This window comes from Hemicordylus capensis, chromosome 3 (genome assembly GCF_027244095.1).
Source record: "Hemicordylus capensis ecotype Gifberg chromosome 3, rHemCap1.1.pri, whole genome shotgun sequence".
Classification (NCBI taxonomy): domain Eukaryota; kingdom Metazoa; phylum Chordata; class Lepidosauria; order Squamata; family Cordylidae; genus Hemicordylus; species Hemicordylus capensis.
The window spans coordinates 37527501-37553447 of NC_069659.1; the positions used below are offsets into that span (position 1 = coordinate 37527501).

General features: G+C 47.0%; 1 protein-coding gene across 4 annotated transcripts in view; it reads left to right on the forward strand.

Moving 5' to 3' along the window:
- Nucleotides 1-25947, forward strand: part of CDK8 (cyclin dependent kinase 8) — an 82258-nt gene that overhangs the window by 27100 nt on the left and 29211 nt on the right. For 3 of the 4 annotated variants that reach the window (XM_053308727.1, XM_053308726.1, XM_053308728.1), the window contains 3 exons: nucleotides 10270-10345; nucleotides 12542-12652; nucleotides 14989-15129. In XM_053308727.1, coding sequence (XP_053164702.1) covers nucleotides 10270-10345; nucleotides 12542-12652; nucleotides 14989-15129 — 328 coding nt within the window. Of the gene's footprint in view, nucleotides 1-10269; nucleotides 10346-12541; nucleotides 12653-14988; nucleotides 15130-25947 lie in introns of those variants that run through there. The other variant, XM_053308730.1, reaches the window with a different exon arrangement.

Consider the following 25947-nt stretch of genomic DNA (forward strand, 5'->3'; position numbering starts at 1 on the left):
AGCATCATGGTCACCTGTAATATCCAAGTTTCACATAAAATATGTGCAAGGGTTTTGTGGAGGGTGGTGGTTGTTGAACCAAAGTAGAAATAATTCTGGTTTCAGTCATTCTGGTACATGATTTTTCTATTTAGAAAACTATTAGTGATCCAGAAGCAAAGACAGCTAGCTTCTGGTGGTCAAAGTTGAGTTTTGTGGTTTGGTCAACCTTGTGTATTCAGTTTAAAAACTAAAACTGAACATTTATAACAATCCTGATATGGTTTCCCCCAGTGTGCTTCAACTGCAAAAGCATCTAGGTTGTTTCATATGTACTGTGTGTGCGTGCATGTGCATGCTTGTGAAATAAAATGCTGCTTACCCTAACTGGTACAGATTATTTCCCTTTATCAGTAATTTAGTAACTGTTTCCACTTCCAGCTGCCTTGTCAACTCTCAGGCCTTGGGGAGCAGCTCCAACTACCCACAGAGTCTGGCCTTGCTCTTTTGCAATGCCATGTCAGTTCAGAATAAGACTGAAATTGTCCATGGTTTGATCATGAATGAGGGAGCTGACCTGGCATGCATAACTGAGACCTGGTTGTGAGAGGCAAGTGGTCCAGGGTGGGCTCAGCTTCTCCCTCCAGGTTACTCTGTTGTAGAGCAGACTAGGGGGAGTGGGCAGGGGGTGGAGTGGCTGTGGTCCATAAGAATACCACCTCCCTTACCAGGGCCCCTGTGAGACAGTTGACTTATTGAGTGTGTATTTTTGAGGCTAGGAACTAGGGATAGATAGGGTATTCTGCTGGTGTACTGTTCGCCCCGCTGCCCAACTGACTCCCTGACGGAGCTGGTTGCAGAGTTGGTGTTGGAGTCTCTCGGGCTTTTGGTGCTGGGGGACTTCATTATCCACTTTGGGGCTTGTCTGGTGCAGCTCAGGAGTTCATAGCGGCCATGACAACTATGGGCCTATCCCAATTAATTTCTAAACCAGCTCATGTTGCCGGCCTCACACTCAATTTGGTCTTTTGTTCAGATCAGGGGGTGTTCCGTGGGTGGGGGATCTGGTGGTTTCCCCTTGGTCACGGACGGACCGCTACCTGGTCAAGGTTGGTTTCACAGCCACAATCCACCTCTACAGGGGTGATGGACCTATTAGAATGGTCCACCCCAAAAGGCTGCTGGACCCAGGAGGTTTTCAAAAAGCCTTGGAAAGTTTTGAAGTTGATGCAGCCTGTGATTCTGTCGATACCCTGGTGGGAACCTGGAATAGGGAACTCACCAGGGCCGTAGACATGATTGCTCCTAAGTGTCCCTCCTGACTTACTTCAAAAATGGCCCTTCGTATACCGAGGAGCTGTGAGGCCTGAAGCAGCTTGGTAGGCGACTGGAACGCAAGTGGAGAACTCTGCTCGAATTTGACAGGATGTAGCATAGGACCCATTTGAAGGCTTATGCAGTAGCGGTGCATGCAGCAAAAAAGGGGTTTTGGTTGGCGTTCATTGCGTCTGTGGGTTTGTGTTGGGCTGAGCTATCCCAGCTTGTGAGGAGTTTTAATTTCTGCTCCTTCTGCTTCAAATTAGTCCTCAGAAACATTCAGCTGTGACGCTTTTAATAGGTTCTTTGCAGACAAAATCTCCTGTATTCGGTTTGACTTGAACTTCACTGTTTCTGCAGGGTCTATGAAGGAGGTGTCCAGCAATCCCTCTTGCAGTGTTAGGTTGGATCAGTTTCAATCTGTGACTCGTGAGGATGTGGACAAGCTGCTTGGGGCGCTGTGTAGGGTGCCTCCATGTTTGAAGGACACAATGGTTAGACCTCTTCTTAAGAAGCCTTCCCTGGACCCCTTAGCAATGGATAATTATAGGCCAATCCCCAGTATCCTTTGGTTGGATTGGGAGGATGGTGGCTGACCAGCTCTAGGCGGTTTTGGAGGAAACTATTATCTAGACCCATTTCAAACTGGCTTTAGAGCTGGCTATGGGGTTGAAACAGCCTTGGTCGGCCTGATGGATGACCTCTACTGGGGAATCGACAGAGGGAGTGTGACTCTGTTGGTTCTTTTGAATCTCTTGGCAGCATTCAATACCATTGACCATGGTATCCTTCTGGATCGCCTGGGGGAGTTGGGAATAGGGGGCACTACTTTGCAGTGGTTCTGTTCCTATCTCTCAGGTAGATTCCAGATGGTGGAGCTTGGTGACAGTTGCTGCTCAAAATGGGAGCTGTTATATGGAGTCCCCCAGGGCTCCATTCTGTCACCAATGCTTTTGAATATCTACATGAACCGCTGGGTGTTATCAGTATGCTGAAGACACCCAAATCTACTTCTCCTTTTCATCTGCATCATCAAGAAATGATGTTCATTCCCGAAATGCCTGCCTACAGGCAGTAATGGGCTGGATAAGGGATAACAAATTGAAACTGAATCCAAGCAAGACGGAGGTGCTCATTGTGGAGGTTCAGAATCTGAGGGACAAGTTAGATCTTCCTGTGCTGTGTGGAATTACACTCCCCTGGAAGGAGCAGGTACGTAGCTTGGGAGTACTCCTGGACCCAGGCCTCACCCTGGTATCTCAGGTGGAGGCTATGGCCAGGAGTGCTTTCTATCTGCTCCGGCTGATTTGACAGCTTTGTCCATTCTTTGAAGTGGAAAACCTCAAAACAGTGGTGCATCAGCTGGTAACCTCCAGACTTGACTACTGCAATGCGCTCTATGTGGGGCTGCCTTTGTACGTAGTTTGGAAGCTTCAGTTAGTTCAAAATGTGTCAGCCAGATTGGTGTCTGGGGAGAGGCCATATTATGCCTGTTTTGAAACAGTTGCACTGGGTGCCAATTTGTTTCTTGGCAAAATACAAATGGCTTAGGTCTAGTTCACCTTAGAGAGCACCTTCTTCTGCATGATCCCCTCCGCACATTAAGGTCATCTGAGGAGGTCCGTCTCCAGTTACCAGTTATGTCTGGTGGCGGCTCAGACACAGGCCTTCTTTGTACCTGCTCCTGGGCTGTGGAATGCACTCCCTGCAGAAATCCATAATCTGAATTCATTATTGGCCTTTAGGAGAGCCCTTAAGACATATCTGTTTGACCTGGCCTTCCAGGGTTTTATAATTGTTGTAAATGTTTTTAATCTGCTGTAACCTGGTTTTCCAGGGTTTTTAAACTGTGTTGAATGTTGTGTTCTGTTCTGAAAACAAAAAGCAAAACGGCCAAAACATTTTGTTGCAACAGCGGCCGAACTGGCTGTTTCAATTAAACAACTCAAAACGTTTCAAGTGTTTCAGCCATAGGGAACAATGGGGAAACTCAAAATACCTTGTTGTTCCCCATGGACTCCAAAGTCAGTTTTGGGACTCCAAAGTCAGTTGTGTGGTAGGGCATGATGGGTGCTACATACCACCCAACCCATACAAGAAATGGGCAAGCAAGCGATTCTAAATAACTGTTTAGCCTTTCCCCCAAACCCCTGCAGAATCCTATGGGGGTTTGTGGGAAAGGTTAACAAAAAATGTTAAATATCACCTGCTTTCTCATTTTTTGTGTGGGTTGCATGGAAGGTAGCACCCAAAATGCCCTACCACACAACCCACTACCCATGGGGAACAAAGGGGTGTTTCCAGTTTTCCCATTGTTGCCTGTGGCTAGAACAAGGTGCACTCACAGAGTGCGCTGCATGTAGGTTTCTTGTTGTAGTACCTGAAATATTTCAATTGAAACTGAGTTCTGCTACAAACTTGAAACAGGCCTTTTTCCACCGTAATCGGAGAAAGCGAGCGTGGTATAGTGGTTAGAGTGCTGGACTAGGACCAGGGAGACCCGAGTTCAAATCCCCATTCAGCCATGAAACTAGCTGGGTGACTTTGGGCCAGTCACTTCTCTCTCAGCCTAACCTACTTCACAGGGTTGTTGTGAAAGAGAAACTCAAGTATGTAGTACACCGCTCTGGGCTCCTTGGAGGAAGAGCGGGATATAAATGTAATAATAATAATAATCATCATCATCATCCTTTAGTATGGGTATTTCCTTCATACCATCAGGAAATGACAGGAAGTTATCACAGCTAAGATTTCCTGGAGGGCTAGGCTGATCCCTAATCCACAGTTCCTTTTCCTATCACCTCAGGATTTGCAGGAAGGAGAGAGAGCTCCGACAGATCTGATCTTTTCCATCTCGTTTTTTCTTCGAACTCCCTTGTGTTTCTCCTCAGCCCTTTACCTCGATCTTCCTCTTTTTTTCTCGGGGAAGCTAATTCCCCAGCGCGCTCCTTAGACTTAACTTTCCTGCTTTCATTCTGCTTCTGCTTCCCACCTATGGAGCGCGCTCATGCTGCTGATGCCATTTTGGCGTCATTGTCGGAGGGGGATCAACGTGGTGATTGCCAACCCCCTACAAAGGCTGCAACCGCCACCCTTGCTTCGGGGGCGGAGAGCGGCGCACTGAAAAGGAAAAAAGCCCCAAGTGCCACCCACTCTAAGGGGGCAGAGGCCAGCGCCACCCACTCTAAGGGGGCAGAGGCAAGCACCACCCTTCCGGAGACAAGCGCCACCCCTCCTAAGGGGACAGAGTTGCCACCACGAAAAAAGGCTAAGAAGGCAAAAAGGAAGGGTAAGAGGGCAGCGGATCAGCTGCGGGCTGCCGGGAACTTCCGGAAGACAGCAAAAACGCCGGTCACGTGGTTGAGTGAGAGCCTGCTGTTGCAGGCGGTCTGCCAGCAGCAGCAGCCCCGCCGCATCCCCTCCCCACAACTGCTAGCCCACCAAGGAGGAAGCTGGGTTCAGAAGGTGGCGGACGCCACGACGAGTGGCATACTAACGCTGCTGAATGCGGAACTCGCGGCTATGGCTGAGATGGAGGGCTCTGGACCCCCAGACGGAACCGCAAACGCAGCCGTCATGGAGCCGCGGTCAGTGGACGCAGTGGGGATGCACTTGACTTGTGAGTAATTTGCCACGGGGGCCGGGCACGGAACCCCACATATCTGAGGAGGGGGCCACGTGGCTAAAGCGGTTTATAGCCAGGGAACTTAAGTCTCTGTTCCCATCCCTGGCGGAGGAGGGGCCCCTTCTTCCCAGGGTCAGAGTGCGATGCGAGAGCGACTCTTCCTCATTCCCAGATTCGGGGATTTTAAGAGGGGCCATACCTGAGGGCGAGCAAAGTCGGTTCATTCCCCGGGCACCTGCCAGCAGGAAGAGGAGGCACCACCACTCCCCCTCTTCCTCATCTTCAGCCATGGAAGGCACCCCTCCGGTAGGGCCACCCCGTGGGGTCCCCCCAAGCATGCCTCCACCAGTGCCAGCCCCCCAGGGACCGAGGGGGCATCCAGCTACACCTGGTATCCCAGTAAAGCCACAAGGGTCTGGACATTCTTCCTCGGGTACAGAAGAAGGCGAGATATCAGAGGAGGAGGAGTTGTCCCAGCAAGCAGTGAGTTCCACCCGCTTGTTTGCGCAAACGGATTTTGAAGTGTTCCTGGCTAAGGCACGGCGCTCCATCAACGCGGTATCCCCAGTGGATGCAGCGGACTCTAGCCAGGGGGTGGACCAGGATGTGTTTCCATCCACCTCCATTGCCACTCCTATAATCCCTTTCCCCCAGCTGTTCCTTTCCACCCTAATGGTGGAGTGTAATATGCCCTTCTCTCACAAGTCTATGTCCCAGTTCTACAATAAATTTTACGCCATCCCACCTGAGGTGGCCACTCTGTTAACCCCCCCAGTGGTAGATGCCCCGATCACCCAACTGGTTTTGGGAGCTATACTGAGTAAGGAGGGGGAAGAACAGCTCAAGACCCCTGAGGACAAGAAATGCGATTCCCTACTAAAAAAGGCACACGAGGCTTCAGCAAACATAGCAAATTCAGTCTTTGCCAGAGCATCAGTCCTCTGGGTCAAGGAACTTGTCCAACTAGTTCCACCTGAGAATACTAAGCTGCGCCAGGGCATCAATAAAATGGCCAAGGTAGCAGCGTTCATGGCTGATTCCAGCCTGGACTGCATTCAACAGGCTTCCAGGGCCATAGCCTTGGCAGTGGCTGTCCGATGCTGCCTATGGCTCAAGCACTGGAAGGTACACTCCAAGTCCAAACTAAATTTGGCCTCGACTCCATTTAAAGGGACGAGATTGTTTAGAGACTCACTGGAACCCGTCCTAGTGGATACCAAAGACAAGAAGAAGGCGATGCCATTCGCAGGGGAGAAGCCCAAAGACCGTTCAGGGCAGGGGGCCAACCAAGGAATTTTCGTCCCTCATTCAGACAGTCTAGTTACTCGTCAAACGGCTCTTTTTGGGACTCTCACCAATACAACCAGTGACCATCCGCCCGTTCCCATTGGCAACAACAACAACCCAGGGGTGGGGCCCGTCAATCTTTCAACAAGCAGTTCCAGGCCCCCGCTTTCCAACAACGTAGACAATGATGCTGCAGCGGTTGGAGGCAGGCTTCAACTCTCCCAGGAAGCCTGGGCCACGGCCACCTCCGACCAGTGGGTGCTCATGATGGTTTCGGAGGGCCTTTCCCTGGAGTTCTCATCCCCACCCCCCAACAGTTTTTGCTTCACTCCTGTTCCCAGGAACCCAGAGCAGAGGCCCAGATGGCACTGGCCATACAGCACCTACTCTAGATAAGAGCGATAGAACAAGTACCGAGGACCGAGTCTGGGCACGGCATATTCTCATTACTATTTCTGGTCCCCCCAAAAGATGGTTCCTGGAGGGCAGTCCTAAACCTAAGAGCCCTGAATCATAATACATCACGAAGCGGGTGTTCAGAATGGAGTCCCTCAGAACTATCAAACAAGTGGTAAAAGACCAGGAGTTCATGGCATCAGTGGACCTGTCAGAAGCCTACCTCCACATTCCAATCCATCCGGATCACTGGCACTTCCTCAAATTCTCCTTCGGCAATCGAGAGTACCAATACCGGGCGATGCCTTTTAGCCTATCCTCGGCACCCAGAGTGTTCACAAAAAACATGGTAGCACTGATCGCTTACATCAGGACCAAGGGGGTCTGCATTCATCCGTGTCTGGATGACCTCCTCATCTGAACACCCTCACTACAAAGGGCCAGGAGAGTGGTTCAGAAGACACTGGAGATTCTGAGGCTCCATGGATTCGTGGTAAACCACCAAAAGAGCCATCTCTTACCTACGCTGGGGCTTCTGCACCTGGGGGTGATCTTCGAAATGGCCAGGGGGATCATTTCCCTAGCCCCAGAGAAGAGAGGAAAAATATTCCACCTCATCTCCAGGATACTGGAAGGGAACTCCAGCCAGGTCATGGAACTTGCTACTCTGCTGGGCGCTCCATGATAGCTTGCATAGAGGGCACTCGCGCAGTCTTCAGTGGCTACTCCTCCCACACCAGGACGATTTCAGGACACGCTCGCAGATTCGAATAAGATCCCACTGGAGGTCCGGGTGTCACTCCTTTGGTGGAGGTCCAGAGCCTTAGCCAGGGGACTGCCATTCAGCATCCTGAGCAGAGTAACAATAACAGATGCAAGCCTGGAGGGGTGGGGAGCCCACCTGGGTCATCTCTTCGTTCAGGGAATTTGGCACCTCCGAGAAGGCAGGAACCCGATCAACCTGCTGGAACTCAGGGCCATACGCCTGGCTCTGATCCAGTTCTTACCGCACATCAAGCACCGGCACGTTCACATCCACACAGACAACACCACAGCAAAGTCCCACATCAACAACCAGGGTGGAACAAGGTCCAGGACACTCATGTGAGAATCAGCCAGGCTCTTCACGTGGGCAGAGAGAAATCTCCTGTCCATAACGGCTGAACATCTGAGCGGCGCCTCAAACCACAGGGAAGACTGGCTCAGCAGGAGGCAGGTAGATGCCGCAGAGTGGACTCTGAACCAGGAGGTATTCGAACTGATGACCAGGAGACTAGGTCAGCCAGAGATAGACCTCTTCGCAACACTCGAAAACAGAGGGGTACAACGTTTCATGTCTTGGTTCCATCACCCAGAGGCAGAGGCAATGGATGCCCTATCCACCTGCGGGACTGCGCTACACGTTTCCCCCCACAGCAATAATAGCCAGAGTACTTCAGAAGAAACGGCAGGAAGGTGCATGGATCATCCTAATTGCTCCCTGGTGGCCGCGCCGCCCGTGGTTCACCAACCTACTAGGCATGTCAGTACGACCACCTTTGCCTCTCCCAAGACAAGCAGACCTGTTATTCCAGGGCCCAGTACTGCACCCTGACCCAGGCTGGCTCCAACTCAACACATGGACATTGAGCGGGAGAGTCTGGCAGCTCTGGGGTATGACCGCAAGGTACAGAATATGATTTTGGCCTCCAGAAGAGCATCCACGAACAGAATCTACCAGACTACCTGGAGGGCCTTCTCTCTATGGGCCAGAAGAAAAAGAATCCAACCCACAGCAGCAAAGGTCCAGGATGTACTACTTTTCCTGCAAGATGGCCTGGATCAGGGGCTATGACCAAGCACCCTCAGAAGACAGACCGGCTCTGGCTGGCCTCCGTTCTTGAGCTGAGATCTAAGGACTCAAGTCTACTTCACAGCCACATACAACGTTTTCTGAGGGGGGCCGCTAACTTGGTCCCACCTCCTATACCTAGATTCCCCTCATGGGACCTGAACAAGGTACTCAATGCACTCATGGGTCCCCCATTCAAGCCGTTGAAGGAGGCGTCTCTCAGGCTACTTACAGGTAAGGTACTGTTCCTGGTGGCAATCATGTCCGCATGCAGAATTTCCGAACTCAGCGCCCTTTCAGTGCAGAAGGAATTGTGCATCTTCCAGGAGGAGGCAGTGATGATATATCTTGATCCCACTTTCATGCCCAAGGTCAACACAATCTTTCACTGGTCACAGCCAGTCGTACTACCTTCCTTTTGTCCACAACCCTCACACCCCAGGGAGAGAGCGAGGCACTCTCTGGATGTTAGGAGAACCCTGCGCATTTACATATGGAGAACTAGACCATTCCGCAAGACAGAGACCCTCTTCGTATCCTGCAATTCCAAATCAGTGGGAAATAGGGTCTCAAAAGCCACCTTGGCTAGATGGATAAGAGATACGATCATACTGGCCTACAACTTGCTAGAGATCCCGGTTCCCTGAGGCATCACCGCACACTCCACAAGGAGTGCATCCGCCTCAGCGGCATTCTTGGCCAGAGCATCACTCTAGACTATATGTCAAGCAGCAACATGGGCCTCAGTCACCTCATTCATCAAACATTACAAGATCTCAGCCTTCCACAAGGAGCAGGCGGCTCTGGGCCGCACAGTGCTCCAACAGGTCGTCTAAGACAATTCTGCGACCCACCCAGGCTGGCAGGTAACATTCCTCTAGCTTGGGTATGTCCCATACTAAAGGATGGTCTCCGATTACAGTGGAAAAAGGAACATTGGGTCTTACCTGTGAAGGGTCCTTTTTCAATGTAATCGGAGACCATCCGAATCGACCCGCGGAAAACGAAATGAAGCCTTAAATATCAACCACTTAGGGGTAATCCACATAATAATAATTTTTTTAAAAAAAGGAAGAAGAAAGAAAGACATAAAAAAGAGTAGAGAGGAGTAGTGAACTATGTAAAGTCAGAGATAGGATTTGAGTTGTGTAATGCTAGATATTGGAGGGTGCAGGTCTTTCAAGGGGATAATGTTCTTACAAGGAGAGTCTAACTATGAGCCAAAAAGGCATCTCGCGGTTGGGCCGACCCATGGGCAATGGCCTCAAACTACTCTCAATACTAACCTCGAAACAGAGCTCTCTCTCCTTTGAGTTATTCACAGCATCCTTCGGCACAACAGTCGGAACTGGGGATTAGGCATCAGCCTAGCCCTCCAGGAAATCTTAGCTGTGATAACTTCCTGTCGTTTCCTGATTGTATGAAGGAAATACCCATACTAAAGGATGGTCTCCAATTACGTTGAAAAAGGACCCTTCACAGGTAAGACCCAATGTTCCTTTTTTAAAGAGGGTGATTGTTTCGAGCTCGAAATACTTGAAACGGCCTATTTCAAGGCTAAGCGTTTCATAGTCAAAACATTCTGCACATCCCTAATGAGCAAGTTTACAAAAAGTATAATGTGCACTGCTGTGCAAAAGGCACCTTTAATCCACCCAACAGAAGTGATCTTTGATATGTGTTCAGTAACCGCTTGTTTGGTTTTGTGCGTGTTTCCCTAAACCACTCCTCATTCTGAATATTTTACTGGGGTGGAGTGATTCCAAACTGTGCTCACAAGTCACCTTTTGAATTTACAGTGCACTTTGCTGAAGTTTATGCTCTTGTTCCATAGGAAAGATGATAAAGATTATGCTCTAAAGCAAATAGAAGGTACTGGAATTTCTATGTCTGCATGCAGAGAAATAGCAGTAAGTATTTGTGTGTGTGCTCATTTGTGTTAAAATGCATTTTTTCCTGTATGCACCTTCAGTTGTGGTTGCATATTCGATCAGCTGAACATGATTCAAATTCCATGCATTTAAATTCAATCATTTTTTGCTGAACTGGCCAGGACAGCTCCTCTTTATCTTAACTATATTGTCACTCCTGTGCCAATATAAATTTTACTTCTACACAATATATCTGTTTGTACTTGGGGTTGAGTGGGGAAGGGTTGCAAAAACTAATGGGAGTGATAGCAGCAAGCAGGGTTCTGTGTCTTTGGTGTCCACACTTGCTATGCTAAGGGTGGTGAGCCCAGCCTTCTTCCCATCCTTGGGGGGAGAGATTGGTGGGCATGGATTATCCTGGCAGTTGCATAGCAATCCTGCCTCTTCCCTGACTCCAAGGTTACAAGAAGCTAGGGCCTGTTTCTACATTGCCATGAAGTACAGAGTGCAGGGCTGAACCAAAAAGTCTAGGATCTCCTGGGCAGGAAAGGGAGGCAGAGGGCTTCCTTGATCCCTGGCCGGTCATAGCACACAGGGTACCTTCAGCAAGTAACAGCCAAGCTTTCCTCTTCTGCCCCAGAGCAGATGAGGGGAGAACACAAACATCTTTAGCTATGTTCAGCAGAGGCACTCTGAGCACCTCAGCTAAGCTTGGCCAAGCAGCCAAACCCAGTCCATGGCTGTGCTTGGCTGAGGTACCATGCCAGCAAGGAGCAGGTGGCCACAATATGGCATGGTAAATATAATATAAGCACCACAGTCTGCCTAGAATTATTTATTATTAAAGAAATGCAAGCTTCTCATTTTGCAAAATTCTTAATGCTGCTTCCAGTGAATGCATGTAAAGAATTAATACTGGCATTAGACTTGTGTTACTGTGTGCACTTCATAAAACTTGCAATAATGCAATCCTAAGTAAGTGTCCTTGGAAGAAAGTCTTACTAGTTGAAGACTCTTGATTCGGCCCTACTGTATATAGAAAGTGTATTTAGGATTGCAGCCCAAGAGATGATTTTAGAACCTTATATACAAACTTTGGTGAAGATCATCTGGTAAAGGTATCAGTGTTTTTTCCCTAGATTACATTTTCAGGATGCTTCTTATGCAGGGCTACTTTGCTCAGGGCCTTTCCATTATGAGGGCCCTCTGCAGCACATGGTATTCAGACTAACTCACAGTGTTACAGGAACATAAGAAGCTGCCTTCTGCTGAGTCAGACCCATGGTCCATCTAGCTCAGGGCTGTTCAACTTTGGCTCTCTAGCTGTTCTTGGACTACAACTCCCAGAATCCCCAACTACAGTGGCCAATAGTCAGGGATTATGGAAGTTGTAGGCGAACATCCGCAGGGGGGCTGAAGTTGAGCAGCCCTGGTCTAGCTCAGTACTGTTTGCACTGACAGGCAGTGGCTCTCCACGGTTTCAAGCAGGAGTTTTTCCCAGCCATACCTGCAGATGCCAGGGAGTGAACCTGGGACCTTCTGCATGCAAATCAGATTCTCTGCCACTGAGTTACAGCCCTATTCTCACCGTTCTTTCTTTTAGAAACAAATTTATATTTCTGATGTGGGGAATAAATGTTGATATAGTAAGCAAAGAGGGAGTTGCAAAGCATTATAGCAGGCTTGTGCTACAGAAAACAAATGTGTGTCTGTCTCACTCTTTAATGTTCAGGTAGTAGTTCAGCTGAATTTAAATCTTGCAGTATATCCCATTAAATAACAGAAGCATGAGATGCTCTGTAAACTGCCATATTCTTGAGGATGCTTTCTGACTACAAGGGCTTTAAAAAGAGAAAAGAAAATGGGGAAGGTGCACAGTGTTTGGGTCCCCCCCCCTCCTTGTGTTACCTTATATTTATACAGTATCTTGCCCATGAAGTTAAGTCTTTTTATTTTGGAATGAGACTTTTATATAAGCATTTAAACCTAAATAGCACCATCTGCTTCCTAAGGGAGGTGCATTTGACCTAGTTGTAGTCTGCTTTTAAGTCTGTGAGGAGTTCCTTAATTAAAATCAAGTCCATGCAGGGTTTTTTCCCCTTGTGGATTAAAAGCATCAAAGATTTGTTCTGAAAAACAAGCTTATTTATAGGGTTTAAAAATATAAAAGGAATTGCCGGTTATAATCTCTCACTTGTATAGACACCTTTCTAATGGATGGTATTTGTTCTACAGCTGCTGCGGGAGCTCAAGCATCCAAACGTTATTTCTCTGCAAAAGGTCTTTCTGTCTCATGCTGACAGAAAAGTGTGGCTTCTTTTTGACTATGCGGAGCATGACCTCTGGGTAAGGAAGTCTGTTTATAAGTAATGGGCTATGGATGTTAGGAAGAGAGACGCTAGCTTTGCAACAAACTGCTTGTGCGGCATACTGCAATGGGGGGAAAGGTGATGCAGGTGGCATAAACCACGCTCCATAATGCATTGTGTTGCATTGCATTACGTTCATTGAAATGCAAGTTTGCCCTTGACTCAGGGCAGCTTTACATGTGTGCTTCAAATATGGCAGTTGCTTTGTTCCATCAACAAGCTGACTTCTGTTCCATTGTAAACTTAAGCATTTGCTATCTGATAAATGGTATAGAACAGGGGTAGACAATGTGCAGCTCTCCAGATGTTGATGAACTGCAACTTCCATAACCCCAGCCATAATTCATTATAGCTGGGGATGATGGGAGTTGTAGTTCAGCAACATCTGGAGAGCCGCTTGTTGCCTATCCCCGGTATAGAATATGAATATTAGAAATTACACTCTCCCCTGAAATCAGTAATTCATAAGTGCAACAGGTACATATTATCTTTGAATCCTGATTGGCCACTAGTTTGGCCAGTCGTCACTTTGAGCCAACGCTACTTTCTGCTGTCCCAAAGTAGCTTGCATGCAAGATCCAGTTGCTGTAGCTGCTGTTCTCTCCACTGAGTTGGCAACTGGGAGGGGCAGATTTCATCCAGTAGCTTCCAGTTGTTGATCCCAACTGTGAGGAACCATTTAGACATCTGTTGACACTTCCATGACACTCTACAACTGCAGCATAACCTAGAAATGGTAATGTGGGAAGAACACTGCTTCTGCTTGTTTTGTGAGTATTATTAAATATTTTTATTTTCAACAAAAAACAACAACCTCAAAACAATTTACATAAAATAAGATGGTTCCCTGTTTGCAAAGGACTCTCAGTCTAAACAAAACATAAGATAGACACCAGCAACAACCATTAGAGGAATGCTATGCAGGCGTGTGTATCTTTCCCACAAAGATGAGGTAAATGAAGGCTGTTTACAAACAGCGTTAGAGTGGGTCATTGTACTGTCACATTTCTCTTTCAGATTTTACAGTAGTGAAGCTGAAAAACCTGGCTCCAGCATGCAACTTTTAGCAGCGTGGAGTCTTTTCAGCACTATCCTGTAGTTTGGAATGTGCTTGGCAGCAGAACCTGTAAATGCATTTAGTCAATGTTTGTGCTATATCTGAAATTTTTCACGCAATTGTGAGCCCTGATAAACTTTAGACCTCATGATAGTTATAGCTGTTGGCATCTAGATTAAGCCTATGCTGATGTACCAAGGTTTTCAGTGCATTGGGAGGGCAATTTTTGGTGATTCTCCACTTCTCTCTGCAGCTGCCCATGCCTCCCCAAAGGGACATCATTCTGGAAGGCGCACACTGCTGCAGGGGTGGGGATTGGCATACACCACTCCTCATGCCCTGGAATACCGTGGTGCTTGGGCACAGGATTTAGTCTGAGTGTTGGCCAGTAACTTGAGGTCAAGTTGTCAAGAGGGATGGAATCTAAATACATTCACTAATTTTTTTTAAAGTTTTCCTTTTAGATTTTAAAACTTTGCAGGATATTTTTTGTAAACATTGCTTTTTAAATGCATTAACAAATTATGGTACTTGGCAGTGAAACTGATTAGAAACTGGCCTGGTCTTGTTCTTTGCCTATGCTAAGTAGAAACTAAATGGAAGCCTAATTGATCATCTTTTTTTAAAAAAGGCTGTGGAGCTTTAGATTGTAATGGTACATGCTTCAAAGGCAACAGTCTACCTCATCGGTGGCCAGTTCAGACACTATATATCCAAATGAACATCTTAAAACTGCAAGCAGAGACACTGATATATACTTGATAGAAAATACAAAGATTTGCAATGTTGAAAATGCAGAATGCAAGTTTTCTTGTGGCTTTCCTTCACCAAATATATCCCAGACCTATATCTGGCCTTTCCAGCATGCCCTTTTCCATTGTGTTCATACTGATATCTTTAAGATGTAGACAGGGAAATATAGCATTAGAACCAACCCTTTGAAAGATGATTAAGGGCTGAGTGGGTGTGAGTAGAGGAGGATATAACAAACATTTAGCCTGTGGCATACTAGAAGATAAATCATGTTAAGATGAGATAAACACATCTAATTTCTAGAATTCACTAAATGTGAATTCAATACCTAACCAAAGAGAGGCTGCTAACTCTTGTTGTGGAACTAAACAAATCCTTGTTCAAATTCTGGAAAACACCACATTGGCTAGCTAATACAGAATAAGATTTAACTTGCATGAAACATTGTGTCAAGAATTACCACCTGCATTTGTTGTTAGGAATGATTGTTTTCTGTCTTTCAGCACATAATAAAATTTCACAGAGCTTCTAAGGCAAACAAGAAACCAGTTCAGTTACCTCGGGGAATGGTGAAATCTCTGTTATATCAGATCCTAGATGGTATTCATTACCTACATGCTAACTGGGTGTTACACAGGGATTTGGTAAGTAGATCTACAGTGGGGATTAGAAATAGGTGTAAGACTTATGGCTGTTGGTGTTTCGCAGAGGATATTAGGTACTGAAGTACTAACTGTAGCCTCAAAGTTTAATTTGGCACTGAATATAATGAATAAATGTATACTGTATGAAGTTTTCTGTTATCTGACCAGGAAAATAGTTGCCTTCTGTATCTGCTCATTCTTTTTTTTTTTTTTTAAACCAACTTTAAGAGCAAGATTAAATGTGAGTACATATTTGCCTCTTTCAATCACATAGGTATTTCTTTGAAATATCTAACAAGTCATATTTTCTATGCATGAAACTTAAAGAATGTAAGAATTGCCTTGCTGGGTCAGACCAAAGACCCCTCTGATCCTTCACTGTCTACAGTAGTAGCCAGCCATATGCCCCCTTGGAAGTTCACAAACAGAGCATGAAGGAGATTGCAGTCCCATGTTTGCCATCGGGACCTGGTAATCGGAAATGTACCTCTGTATTCAGAGGTGTACTAGTGTTATGCTTAATAGCCACTAATAACCCCTGTCTTCCATACACTGGTATAATTCTCTATTAAAGCCATCTAAGCTCTTGGCCATCAATTTAGCAGCCAGTTCAATAAGCTAGTTGTATTATGTGCAACACATCCTTTGGGTTCTTGAATCTGCTGCCAAACACTTTTATTGTATAATTCCTAGCTCTGTTATTCGGAGAGAGAATCTATTCACTCTCTCCATACTCTTGATCTAATCCTCTACTGTGTTTCCCCTTCTCCAATGTAAGACTTCGTTTGTAGAAAAGATTCTCTGTCTCATTTTATTTTGTGCTCTACCCAATCCTCTGCTGACGTGCAGAGAGATCCCCATGAAATATAATAGTCCATTCCCTCTTCCTCTCACCATTTGTGTGTACTGCATCCACTCTATACTGGATTGTATCATATGGATTTGACTCCCTGACAGCTTGAGAGCCTCTTTGAGCGCTTGGAAAAGCAGCATAGAAATGTTTTGAATAAAATAAATACGCTTAAAGTGGGTTCCTTGTTGAAAAGATAAAAACAGGCTTTGAATGAGCCCATATGAGAAACAAATGATTTTTATGCAGAGCTGTTTCTGGCAGGCTGTTCTTGGAACTGACTGTTTGTTTCAGATTCAAGGCTGTATCTTCTTGTACATGCACAGCCATTGCTTTGACCTTCAGTGTTCAAGCAGAACTGAAAGCAGATAGAAATAATTATCAAAGTAATTTTTTTCCACGTATGACATTATGAATAGTTGGGAAACAAGTTAGATTTAATTAAAATATTTGCAAGAGTTTAAAAAAAAATCTGAACTGGATGGCTCAAGAGATGGGTAAATTTGGTAGAGACTTTTGCAGGTCAGTAATCTAGAATGTGGTCTAGATCAGCAGATATTTCCCATGTATGGATGTTGGCTTGTTGTGAAATGAGTTGGTGGCTTCAGTTCATCTAAACGCTGCCATGGCAGGTGGCAAGAATTGAATTGGTTAGTGAACAGCTACTTTGTGGACTGTATACATCTGGATCCTAGGTTGCCAGCTTCCGTGATGAGATGCCACATGATGCAGGTAGCAGGGATTTGTGACGTGCCAGGCAGCAGGAGACAGGGTGGGGTTGCTGTGGGCTTGGCTGTGACCTAGTTCTGTACTGCAACTTGCTTGCTTCGCCAGTTCAGTAAACTAGAGGCAAATCCACATAAGTATATAGGCTAGCACATACTAGAATGCTACTGTCTCAGGTGTCATTTATGGCATGCTTGCAAAAAAGATGGCTGCAAAAAAGACTAGATAGATTGGGGCCAATTCTTACTTGGCACATGTGTTTAAGGAAAGCTTACAAAACTTGCACACTACCTTTGTGTCTGAGGCAGCATACTTTTGTACTGGGTACAAAGGTGTGCCCAAATGAGAATCTATTTGTAAAATCAGTATAAGTTTTGAGAAAACTTACTCTGAACATGTTTGTTTTGTAGTATGAACTAAGATTTGCCTCTCACCTTGTTTCTGGACAATGGGGAAATGGTCACACTTGTATAGGAATTTGGTCTTTAAAGTGTGTTTTGATTCTGGTGTATCATATTTTCTGGTAGAAAGGCCACATTGGCATAAAAGCCCCATGACTGAGAAAATGGCTGAATTTTTTAAAAGCCACTTCAGAAACGCTGCATCAGCATAAAGGCCTCAGCTAAAGCACCAAGTACACACGCGCACACACCCATTCCATTTTCCATGGATAGTCATTTGTGCTCCCTGTGGGGGCATTTCAGCCCCTTGTTCTCTCCCCACCAAAGGTGTTTACTTGGGTGGGGGTGACCAGGTTGGGCCTGCAGTGAGCCCATTGCCATATTTAGTGACCGGTGCGGGCACCGCGGGGGCAGCGGGAGGCACCTTTAAGTGGCAATTAGAAGGTGATTATCCCCCTGTATCTCTGGCTCTGAAAGCTCTTCCCAGCAGCAGCAGCGGAGGATCGGTTCCACCACTCAGCTGGGGTGTGCGCTGGTTGGAAGAGTGGCTGCAGCTGAATGGCAGAGACGATCCTCCACTGCACTGGGAAGAGCTTTCAGGGCTGGCAAAACAGGGAGGTAAGCACCTTCTAATTTCCACTTAAAGATGCCTCCCACTGCCCCTCACAGCACCCGCACTGGCCACTAAATACGGTCATGGCCTCTCTGCACACCCAACCTGGCCACCCCTGCCAGAGCAAACACCTTCGGTGGCGGGGAGAGCAAGGGGCCAAAATGCCCCCATGCGGAGTGCAAATGGTACTCGGGAAACGGAAAGGGGGGAGCATGAAAACCCAGGGCCAGCCTCAGTTCCTTCCAGGTCCTCTCATGGAACCTATTGTTGGTCAAAGGGCCCTGCTGAGCTGCCGCCAGCACCTCCTTCCCTTGCCCCTTAATTCTGGCATAAAGGCCGCAGGCGCCTTAGAGTAAACTTTTTAAAATGTATGCGCTGTGGTCTTTCTACCAGAAAATACGGTGTTTGTTCATGGGCACTATCATTAAATGTTAATACAGTACATACTGTGGACGTCATTTGTTGTTTTTTACATTAAATGGTTTTCATTGAGTTAATGGTGTATATGGAATTAATTTTATGGCTCAAGTCTTATGGCCATTGTATAAGTTACTTCGACGTGGTGTCTGTCTTCTACACATATGGGCTATGCGCCTGCGCAGAGACCTCGTTGGAATCTAACAAGCTTGATTCTCCTGCTTTGAGCAGGAATCCTGCTCACAGCCGCTATATTTGGCTGCGCCACTCCTCATCCACTCAGTCTTTCTTCATCTGCACTTTAGTGAAGATCGTGGAGTCTGCAGCTCGTCAACAAGTAGGATTGAGATATCCCCTTCTTGTTTTTGCTCCCTGCTTATTTGGTTTTCTTCTTGTTTTCCTAATTTCTTCAGGTAGTAGCGTTTTTCGTTTTTGTGGGTTTTTTCCTTATTTTGGAGCTCCAATCCCGGCCAGGACAGAGCGTGGTGGCTGGCCTTCGGTGTGCATGCCAGGCACAATAAACTTTTAAAAATGCATCTGCTGTGGATCTAAGATCCCTTCCCCCAATACTCATACCAAGTGTCTATTATGCTTGGGAGAATTCCACATTGTCGAGACCTGTCTTCATGGCCAGAAGTTCATGAAGCAGGCTCGCAAAAATAGGGCTTCTCGCTTGTGCACAGCCCTGTGGGATCTGGCTCTCCGATCTTCGGAAGCATTGTCGCAGAAGCAGTCAGCGAATCGGAGCATGCTGTGTCGGCTCCTGCAGAATCTGAAATCCCGGCTTTGGTACCAGTATCGACGTCCTTGGCCACTATACCATCGATGGCTTTGAGTGAGCTCACGTGCTCGGAAGATCCTCCTCAGCACCCAGCGTCTACGGTACCTAAGTCTTCTTCAGATCCGTCGGGGTCAGTACTGAAGTAGAAAAAGAAGCTGAAACTACAGAGAGACTTGCCGGCGGGTCATCATCTCCCTCCTATACTGAAGAAGAAGGCAGAAGAGGTTCCAGCATCGGAGGTGCCTGTTACCAAGAAGGTGAAGGTGACTTCGAATCATACAGTACAAAGGCCATCGGTGTCAAAGCAGCTCAGCTCACCAGTGGTGACAGAAACCCCTGACATGACCAATGATTGTAACAGGTCCAGTAGAGAGCCTTCAGTGGCAACAGAGGGACAGGGATATCCTTATTTGGAGGAGGCGTATTCCCTGAACAGGCCTGCAGCAGATGCTCCTTGGATGCTTAGGCGACGGTCATCTCATCTAGGCTTCCAAGAGTGTGTTCCGCTTAGAGACACAAGTAACCATTGGGGATTGGAGGAGTGCTCCTCATCATACCGAAAGGAACAATCCTGGGATCGCTATGATCAACCCTATCAGGATAGATACCAAACACTAGAGTATCGCTCCGCCTTGAGCACGGTTGAAGCTTCATATGGCACATGGCGCCGGGACGCTGTGTTGAGCGATAGGTCCAAGGGGACTACCGATCTGAGTACTCTGACTATGTACGCCTGCGATATGGGTCCCTTTATTTGGAAGATCCCACGTGTGGGAAGTACTTGACGAGGGGTTGGCAAGAACCCCCCTCGCATTTGGAAGGGAGGCCGCGTTCCCGCTCACCTCAACAATCCCCAAGGGACCGTACAGAGTGTTGCGAACCACTCCCTTCGGCGCCGGTGATACCTCAAACCGCTTTGGTACCGGATGCTCAAGATGATAAGCCGGATTCACCCTCGGGTTTGACACACATGGCACAAGACTGTTTGGCTCCTCTGGAGCCCAATTATGAGAGTGAGGATAGCTCACAGGACTCAGAGGCAGTTTCTCTGGGATCATCCCCGCTTGAGGTCCAGTCGGACTCGAAACAGATCTCCCTGTCAGAAGACCTTAAACAGTACGTGGCGTATGTGACGTGAATGGCTTCTGCCCTGGCTATGAACCTGGGTAATCAACAGAAAGGAGAACTAGACCCACTGTTCAGTCTAATAGATTCAGAGGCCAAGATACCGGCCGCTCTGCCCCTAAACTCAGCATTGCTGAAAGTTATTAAAGGTCATTGGAAGAAGCCGACAATGCTTTCCCAACCCAACAGATTTCTGGAAAATTTCTACCTGGTGCAATTGGGTGAGGATACGTCCTCGTTGAAAAATCACCCCACCCCAAATTTGATAGTTGTAGAGGTGTCCCTGCAACAAACCAGGGGCCACATCCAGTCGGCACCGAGTGATAAAGAGGGCAGAAAGTTGGACTCTTTCGGGAGTCTCTGCATCAGCACTACATCTGAGAGTGGCAAATTACCAGGCTTATAATGCCCAATATAATCATTTTTTGTGGGAGAAGGTAAGTCCCTTTCTGGACCTCCTCCCACAATATAAGATTGATCCGGTCAAGTCCCTTGCCCGAGAGGACATTCAGGTGGCCAAACAAGAACTCTATTCAGCCCGCCATTCAGTAGAATGTGTGGCTAAGGTGTTAGCCATGTCGGTGGCACTCAGAAGACACGCATGGTTGCGATCATTAGGACTGCACTATGAGGCTTGATCTAGGATCGAGGACCTGCCCTTCGAAGGCTCTAGCCTATTTTCTGAGCAAACAGACGATACACTTCAGAAGATGCAGAAGTTGAGGAACACAGTGTGCTCCATGTCGTATGCTTCGCCTACTAGTAAACCTCAGAGGACAGCCAAATGGTCACCCTATCAGTTAAGAAAGGCCCCTTACCAGCAACAATTGCCTTCAGAACGGTCCTTTCATGGCTCCAAGTTGCAACCGAGATACAAGTTGGGAGGCCAGCTCAGTAAGCCAACCTTTCAGAAGCAGTGCCTGGGTGTCCCCCAGAAGAAACAATGACTCAGGGTGCTACAGGACTCACCTGTCTCCATTCTAGGCGAGCTGGGACAGAGTAACTACGGACCAATGGGTCCCTCACGATCATATGTCTGGGGTATGCCCTGAAGTTTTGTGGGACACAGCCAATGTCTGGGGTTGTGATGACTCCTTGCACCCCAGAGTTGGAGCAGGAGGTTGCTGCCCTCCTGGAAAAGGATGCGATTGAGCGAGTAATCAACCCTGACAACCCCAGGCTCTACTCCCGGTACTTTCTGGGGCCAAAACCAGATGGTGGCTAGCGCCCTATACTAGACTTCAGGGCTATGAACAGACATTTGGTATACAGATGGTTCCGTATGTTATTGGTACCTACCATTATGTCCATCCTGGACAAAGGCATGTGGATGGTTTCGCTGGACTTAAAAGGTGCGTACTACCACATTTCAGTCCGCCCACAGCATCGACACTTCCTGCATTTTCAGATTGGGGAATCCCCTATCAATTCAAGGCCCTGCCGTTTGGCCTCATGACTGCACCAAGGGTCTTTACGAAATGTCTCGCCCCGGTGGTGGCGTTCCTGCAGGAGCAAGGCGTGCAGGTACTGCCGTATGTAGATGATTGGCTGATTGTGGCGTCCACCAGGTGGGCTGTTCTGGACGCCCTCGAGATTGTGGTGGATACAAACTTCAAAAAGTCTCAATTGGAATCCACTCGTCAAATTCAATTCATTGGGCTGATATTCAACACTACCTTGGAGAAGGTCCTCCTTCCCATGGGCTGTATAGTTACTCTTCAGAAGTTAGTGGCCACTTTCCTGGCCGGTGGCCCACAAACCATGCGCTCCGTGCAGCACCTGTTGGGTCACATGGCATCGAGCACGTACATTCTGCCTCAAGTGTGTCTTCGATATGTGTCATTCAGAGATGGTTTTTGGACGTGTTCTATCCCCTTCAGGATCTGGGCCATCTCGAGAGCACGCCCCCTCCTTGGGTGCAAGCGACGGCGGAGTGGTGGATGGAGTTTCAGCACTTCAGAACATAAGAACGCAAGAATAGCCCTGCTGACTCAGGCCCAAGGTCCATCTAGTTCAGTATTCTGTTTCACACAGTGGCCCACCAGATGCCGCTGGAAGCCACAGGCAGAAGTTGAGGGCAAGCCCTCTCTCCTGTTGTTACTCCCCTGCAACTGGAACTGGTACTACTCCCCTGCACTTAAGTGTCGGTACTCCCTTTAAGTCCCTCGAACCAGCTGGGTGGTCACGACGGATGTGTCAGAGCTCGGTTGGGGAACACACCTGGACGGGCTTCATCTGAGTGGACATTGGTCCCCCAGAGAGAGGACCAGATGCATCAATTATCTTGAGCTCTTGGCCATTTTCAATGTTCTCAAAAGGCTTTCTGCCCCTGATTGGGGGTTATTCAATGCTAATACAAACAGACAATACGATGGCGAGAGCCTATGGCAATTGACAGGGCGGCACGTCCTTGAGGAGCCTACTTTTTCTGGCCTTGGATCTGTGGCATTGGTGTGTGGCACATGTGGTGTCACCCCAGGCAGTCCATATCCAGGGTGTGCTGAATGTCCAGGCGGACACTCTGAGCAGGACTACAGTGGTCTCACACGAGTGGACACTGCATCAGGGTGTTCTGAGGGACGTATTCATGACCTGGGAGGTCCCAACTCTGGACCTGTTTGCTTCCCGGGACAATGTGCGGCGTGCCCTCTGCTATTCCAGGGGTGGGCAGAGCGAGGGTTCTCTGGGCCCTTTGTCATGTCCTGGATGGGCCCTCTCCTGTACTTGTTCCCTGCATTCCCCCTCATTCTGAGGGTCTTGTGCAAACTGAGAGTGGACCAGGCCAGGGCAATCCTGATAGCCCCGTGGTAGCCCAGGAGGCCTTGGTTTCCAACCCTGTTGCACTTGGCGGTGGACTGGAAATGCCTACCTGCCATGCCAGACCTGCTGTCTCAGGAATGGGGACAGGTGCTCCACCCAGCTGTTCGGTCCCTTCATCTGACTGCATGACGGGTCTGGACAACTTCCTGTTGGGAAGCTTAAGGAAGTTTTGGTTGCTGCTAGAAAGCAGTCCACAAGGAAGTCGTATGATCACAAGTGGACTCGTTTCACAAAGGAAGTGAAACAAGTCCACTTGTGATCATACGACTTCCTTGTGGACTGCTTTCTAGCAGCAACCAAAACTTCCTTAAGCTTCCCAACATGGGTTTGATGCATTCACTGCATTGTACAAGATGTATGTAACTATCTATTGTCACTTAAGGAATCTGGTTTAAAGATTTCGTTGCTTAAGGTGTATTTGGCTACCATTGTGGCATGTTCCCTCTCTGACCAGGCTTCCTGGTTTAAAGACATGGTGGTAAAGAATTTCTTGAAGGGTTTGACACATTTGTTCCCAGATGATCCGGTTATGTCACCAGCTTGGGACCTATCAGTAGTCTTGGCTGGCCTCCTACGGCCACCATTTGAGCCTTTGGCTTCAATTGATCCTCGTCTCCTGACCTAGCACACCAAGCCCCCTTTGCTATTGTATAGTGCAGTGTGGTACAGTTTTGAAAAGTCCTCCAACATTTAATGCGTACTGCTAATATTTAATGACCAATGGTATCCACTCAATGCAGTGAAACTGGATACCAGAAATGGGCTTTACGGTATTGCATCCCACACAGCAGTGTCACCAATCCAGCCAACAGAACATTTTGCAGAATAAACTGAAGTAAACTTATTTACACATATAGATGGCCCAGCAATGATCAAACCCTGTACTAGTTATTTTAGATCAAATCTCTGGATTTATGAACCCCGCCCTAAGATTGCAGTTGAACCAGTTTACCAGCTTTATTCAACTCTACTGGTTCTTATTAATGACACCAAACTCCTTTTTGCATTCATCAAACTACAGGGAAACAAAACTAGGTTGTCTGAAGGAGTCCCAAGATGATCTAGTCTCGATAACCTGCAGTACTCCTGCTTACATTATGCTATGACAATTTTTCTCAACTGGGCACCAAGTGAAACTAAGGTTATTTATATTGCCTCTTCAGCTACCATTCATTGGACAAATTTCAGAACTCTGTTACCACATTTTCTTGGAGCTGTGTCTTAGAAACATGTGCACCTTGGTTGCTTGCTGAAACTTGATTTAGAAAAGTTGTACTCTGCAGCTCGGGAATTGCAGGACTTACCGTATTTTACGGACTATAAGGCGCTACGGACTATAAGACGCACCTTAATTTTAATCCAGTTTTTCAGAGTTTTAACATATTAAACTGTTAAAACATATAAGATGCTCCTGAATTTTGGCGGATATTTTTCAAGGAAAAAAGTGAGTCTTATAGTCCATAAAATACGGTAAGTGCTAGGGGAACACTTTCTTTTCTGATCAGCTGAGAAAAGAAGCAGTTATCTATCCAGAAGAGTGAGCAAAGATTTACTAGTGCCAAACCTGAACTACAGATCAGATCTGGACAGTGAATGTCTTCTTGTGGACTCCAGAGGGACAAACGGGCATAAGACAAGGATTTTTCCAAAATAAAGAAATAGGCTTATTTAAAAGACATTGCACTATAACTGAGTATTGTGTATTGTTTGTCATAGCAGGCTTGAAGGCTGCTTTGAGGGGGGAAGAGGGGGCTGGTGTAGCTAACCCATTTGAAAAGAACTCTTAAGAAGGCAGTGTGGGGCTGGGGGAGGGAGAGTGGTTTCTTTCTCTCTCAATCTCAGTCTGTCGCCCCACCCCACCCCCGGGTCTGCTGTGGTTGAAGATGGATCTCAGGCAGCAAGATCTAGGGTTTCATGCTGTAGTAAGGCCTTCATCGGGTGGGATAAAAAGATGTCCAAGGTTGTTGGGCAGTCATGGTAATCCAGGTGTCCAAAATGTCTGGGTATAGAACTTGCACCAGGTTTTAATCTGGCCTTGTACACAGCATGGGCCATAGGTCAACTAACTTCCAAATCATGTTTGCAAGCCCATTCCAGATCTCTTGGCAAGCTATAGAAAGGGCAAGCTGGAAAGAGAGTAGAAAATGTGCACATGAGGGGGAGGATGTGCAAGCCCATAGCCTATTCCCAGCCAAGCCTGTGTGTGTGTCTAGATCTTTGTTGGACTGTATTCGTACAGTAAAGCCCACGATATGGTCTTCTACCTGGTAACTCCTATTGACCACCTCAGCTTTCATTTGGAATGTAGAACTTTTCAGATTCAATGAAGAAAAATGTGTAGATACTAAGAGGATCATCCACGCTGGTGGCACTTATTTCTGCTTATTTTGTCCGTCTTTTACTATAACACAGGCCTTCTCAACTTTGGCCCCCCCAACTGTTTTTGGACTACAACTCCCATAATCCCCAGCCACAGTGGCCAATAGCCAGGGATTATGGAAGTTGTAGGTCAACATCTGCAGGAGGGCCGAAGTTGAGCAGCCCTGCCATAACACATCTCTTCTCATTTGGGGGAAGATTCAGATTTTATTTTATTTATTTATTGTTAAATTTATATACCGCCTTTCATTAAAATAATCCCAAGGCGGTTTACACATAATTTACAAATAAGATTGTAGACATAATTAAAATATTAAGCTAAAATATAAAACAAATCTGATTAAAAATTTAAAACACAAGCGTAAAAACAGTACAAACTACAAAGAAGCAGCAGCAGAGACAATCATATAAAAGCCTGGGTAAAAAGCCAAGATTTAACATGCTTTCTAAAAACTGTGATGAAGACCGAGGAGCGAATAGCTCAAAGATCCTCGAAGATCACTAGTTCTTGCTATGTATCTTATTAAACAGTGGGGTTTTCTCGTGAGTGTGAACATATTTCACACTTACCGTAATAGTGATAAATATGTTTGCAAACGGACCAGGTCAGAAGCTTGACCTTGCCAATGTTGCCTCTGGAGAAGATTCTCTAGTTGCTTTGGCATTTGGAGCTTCATCTTTCATATTGATCTATCCTGTAGATGCC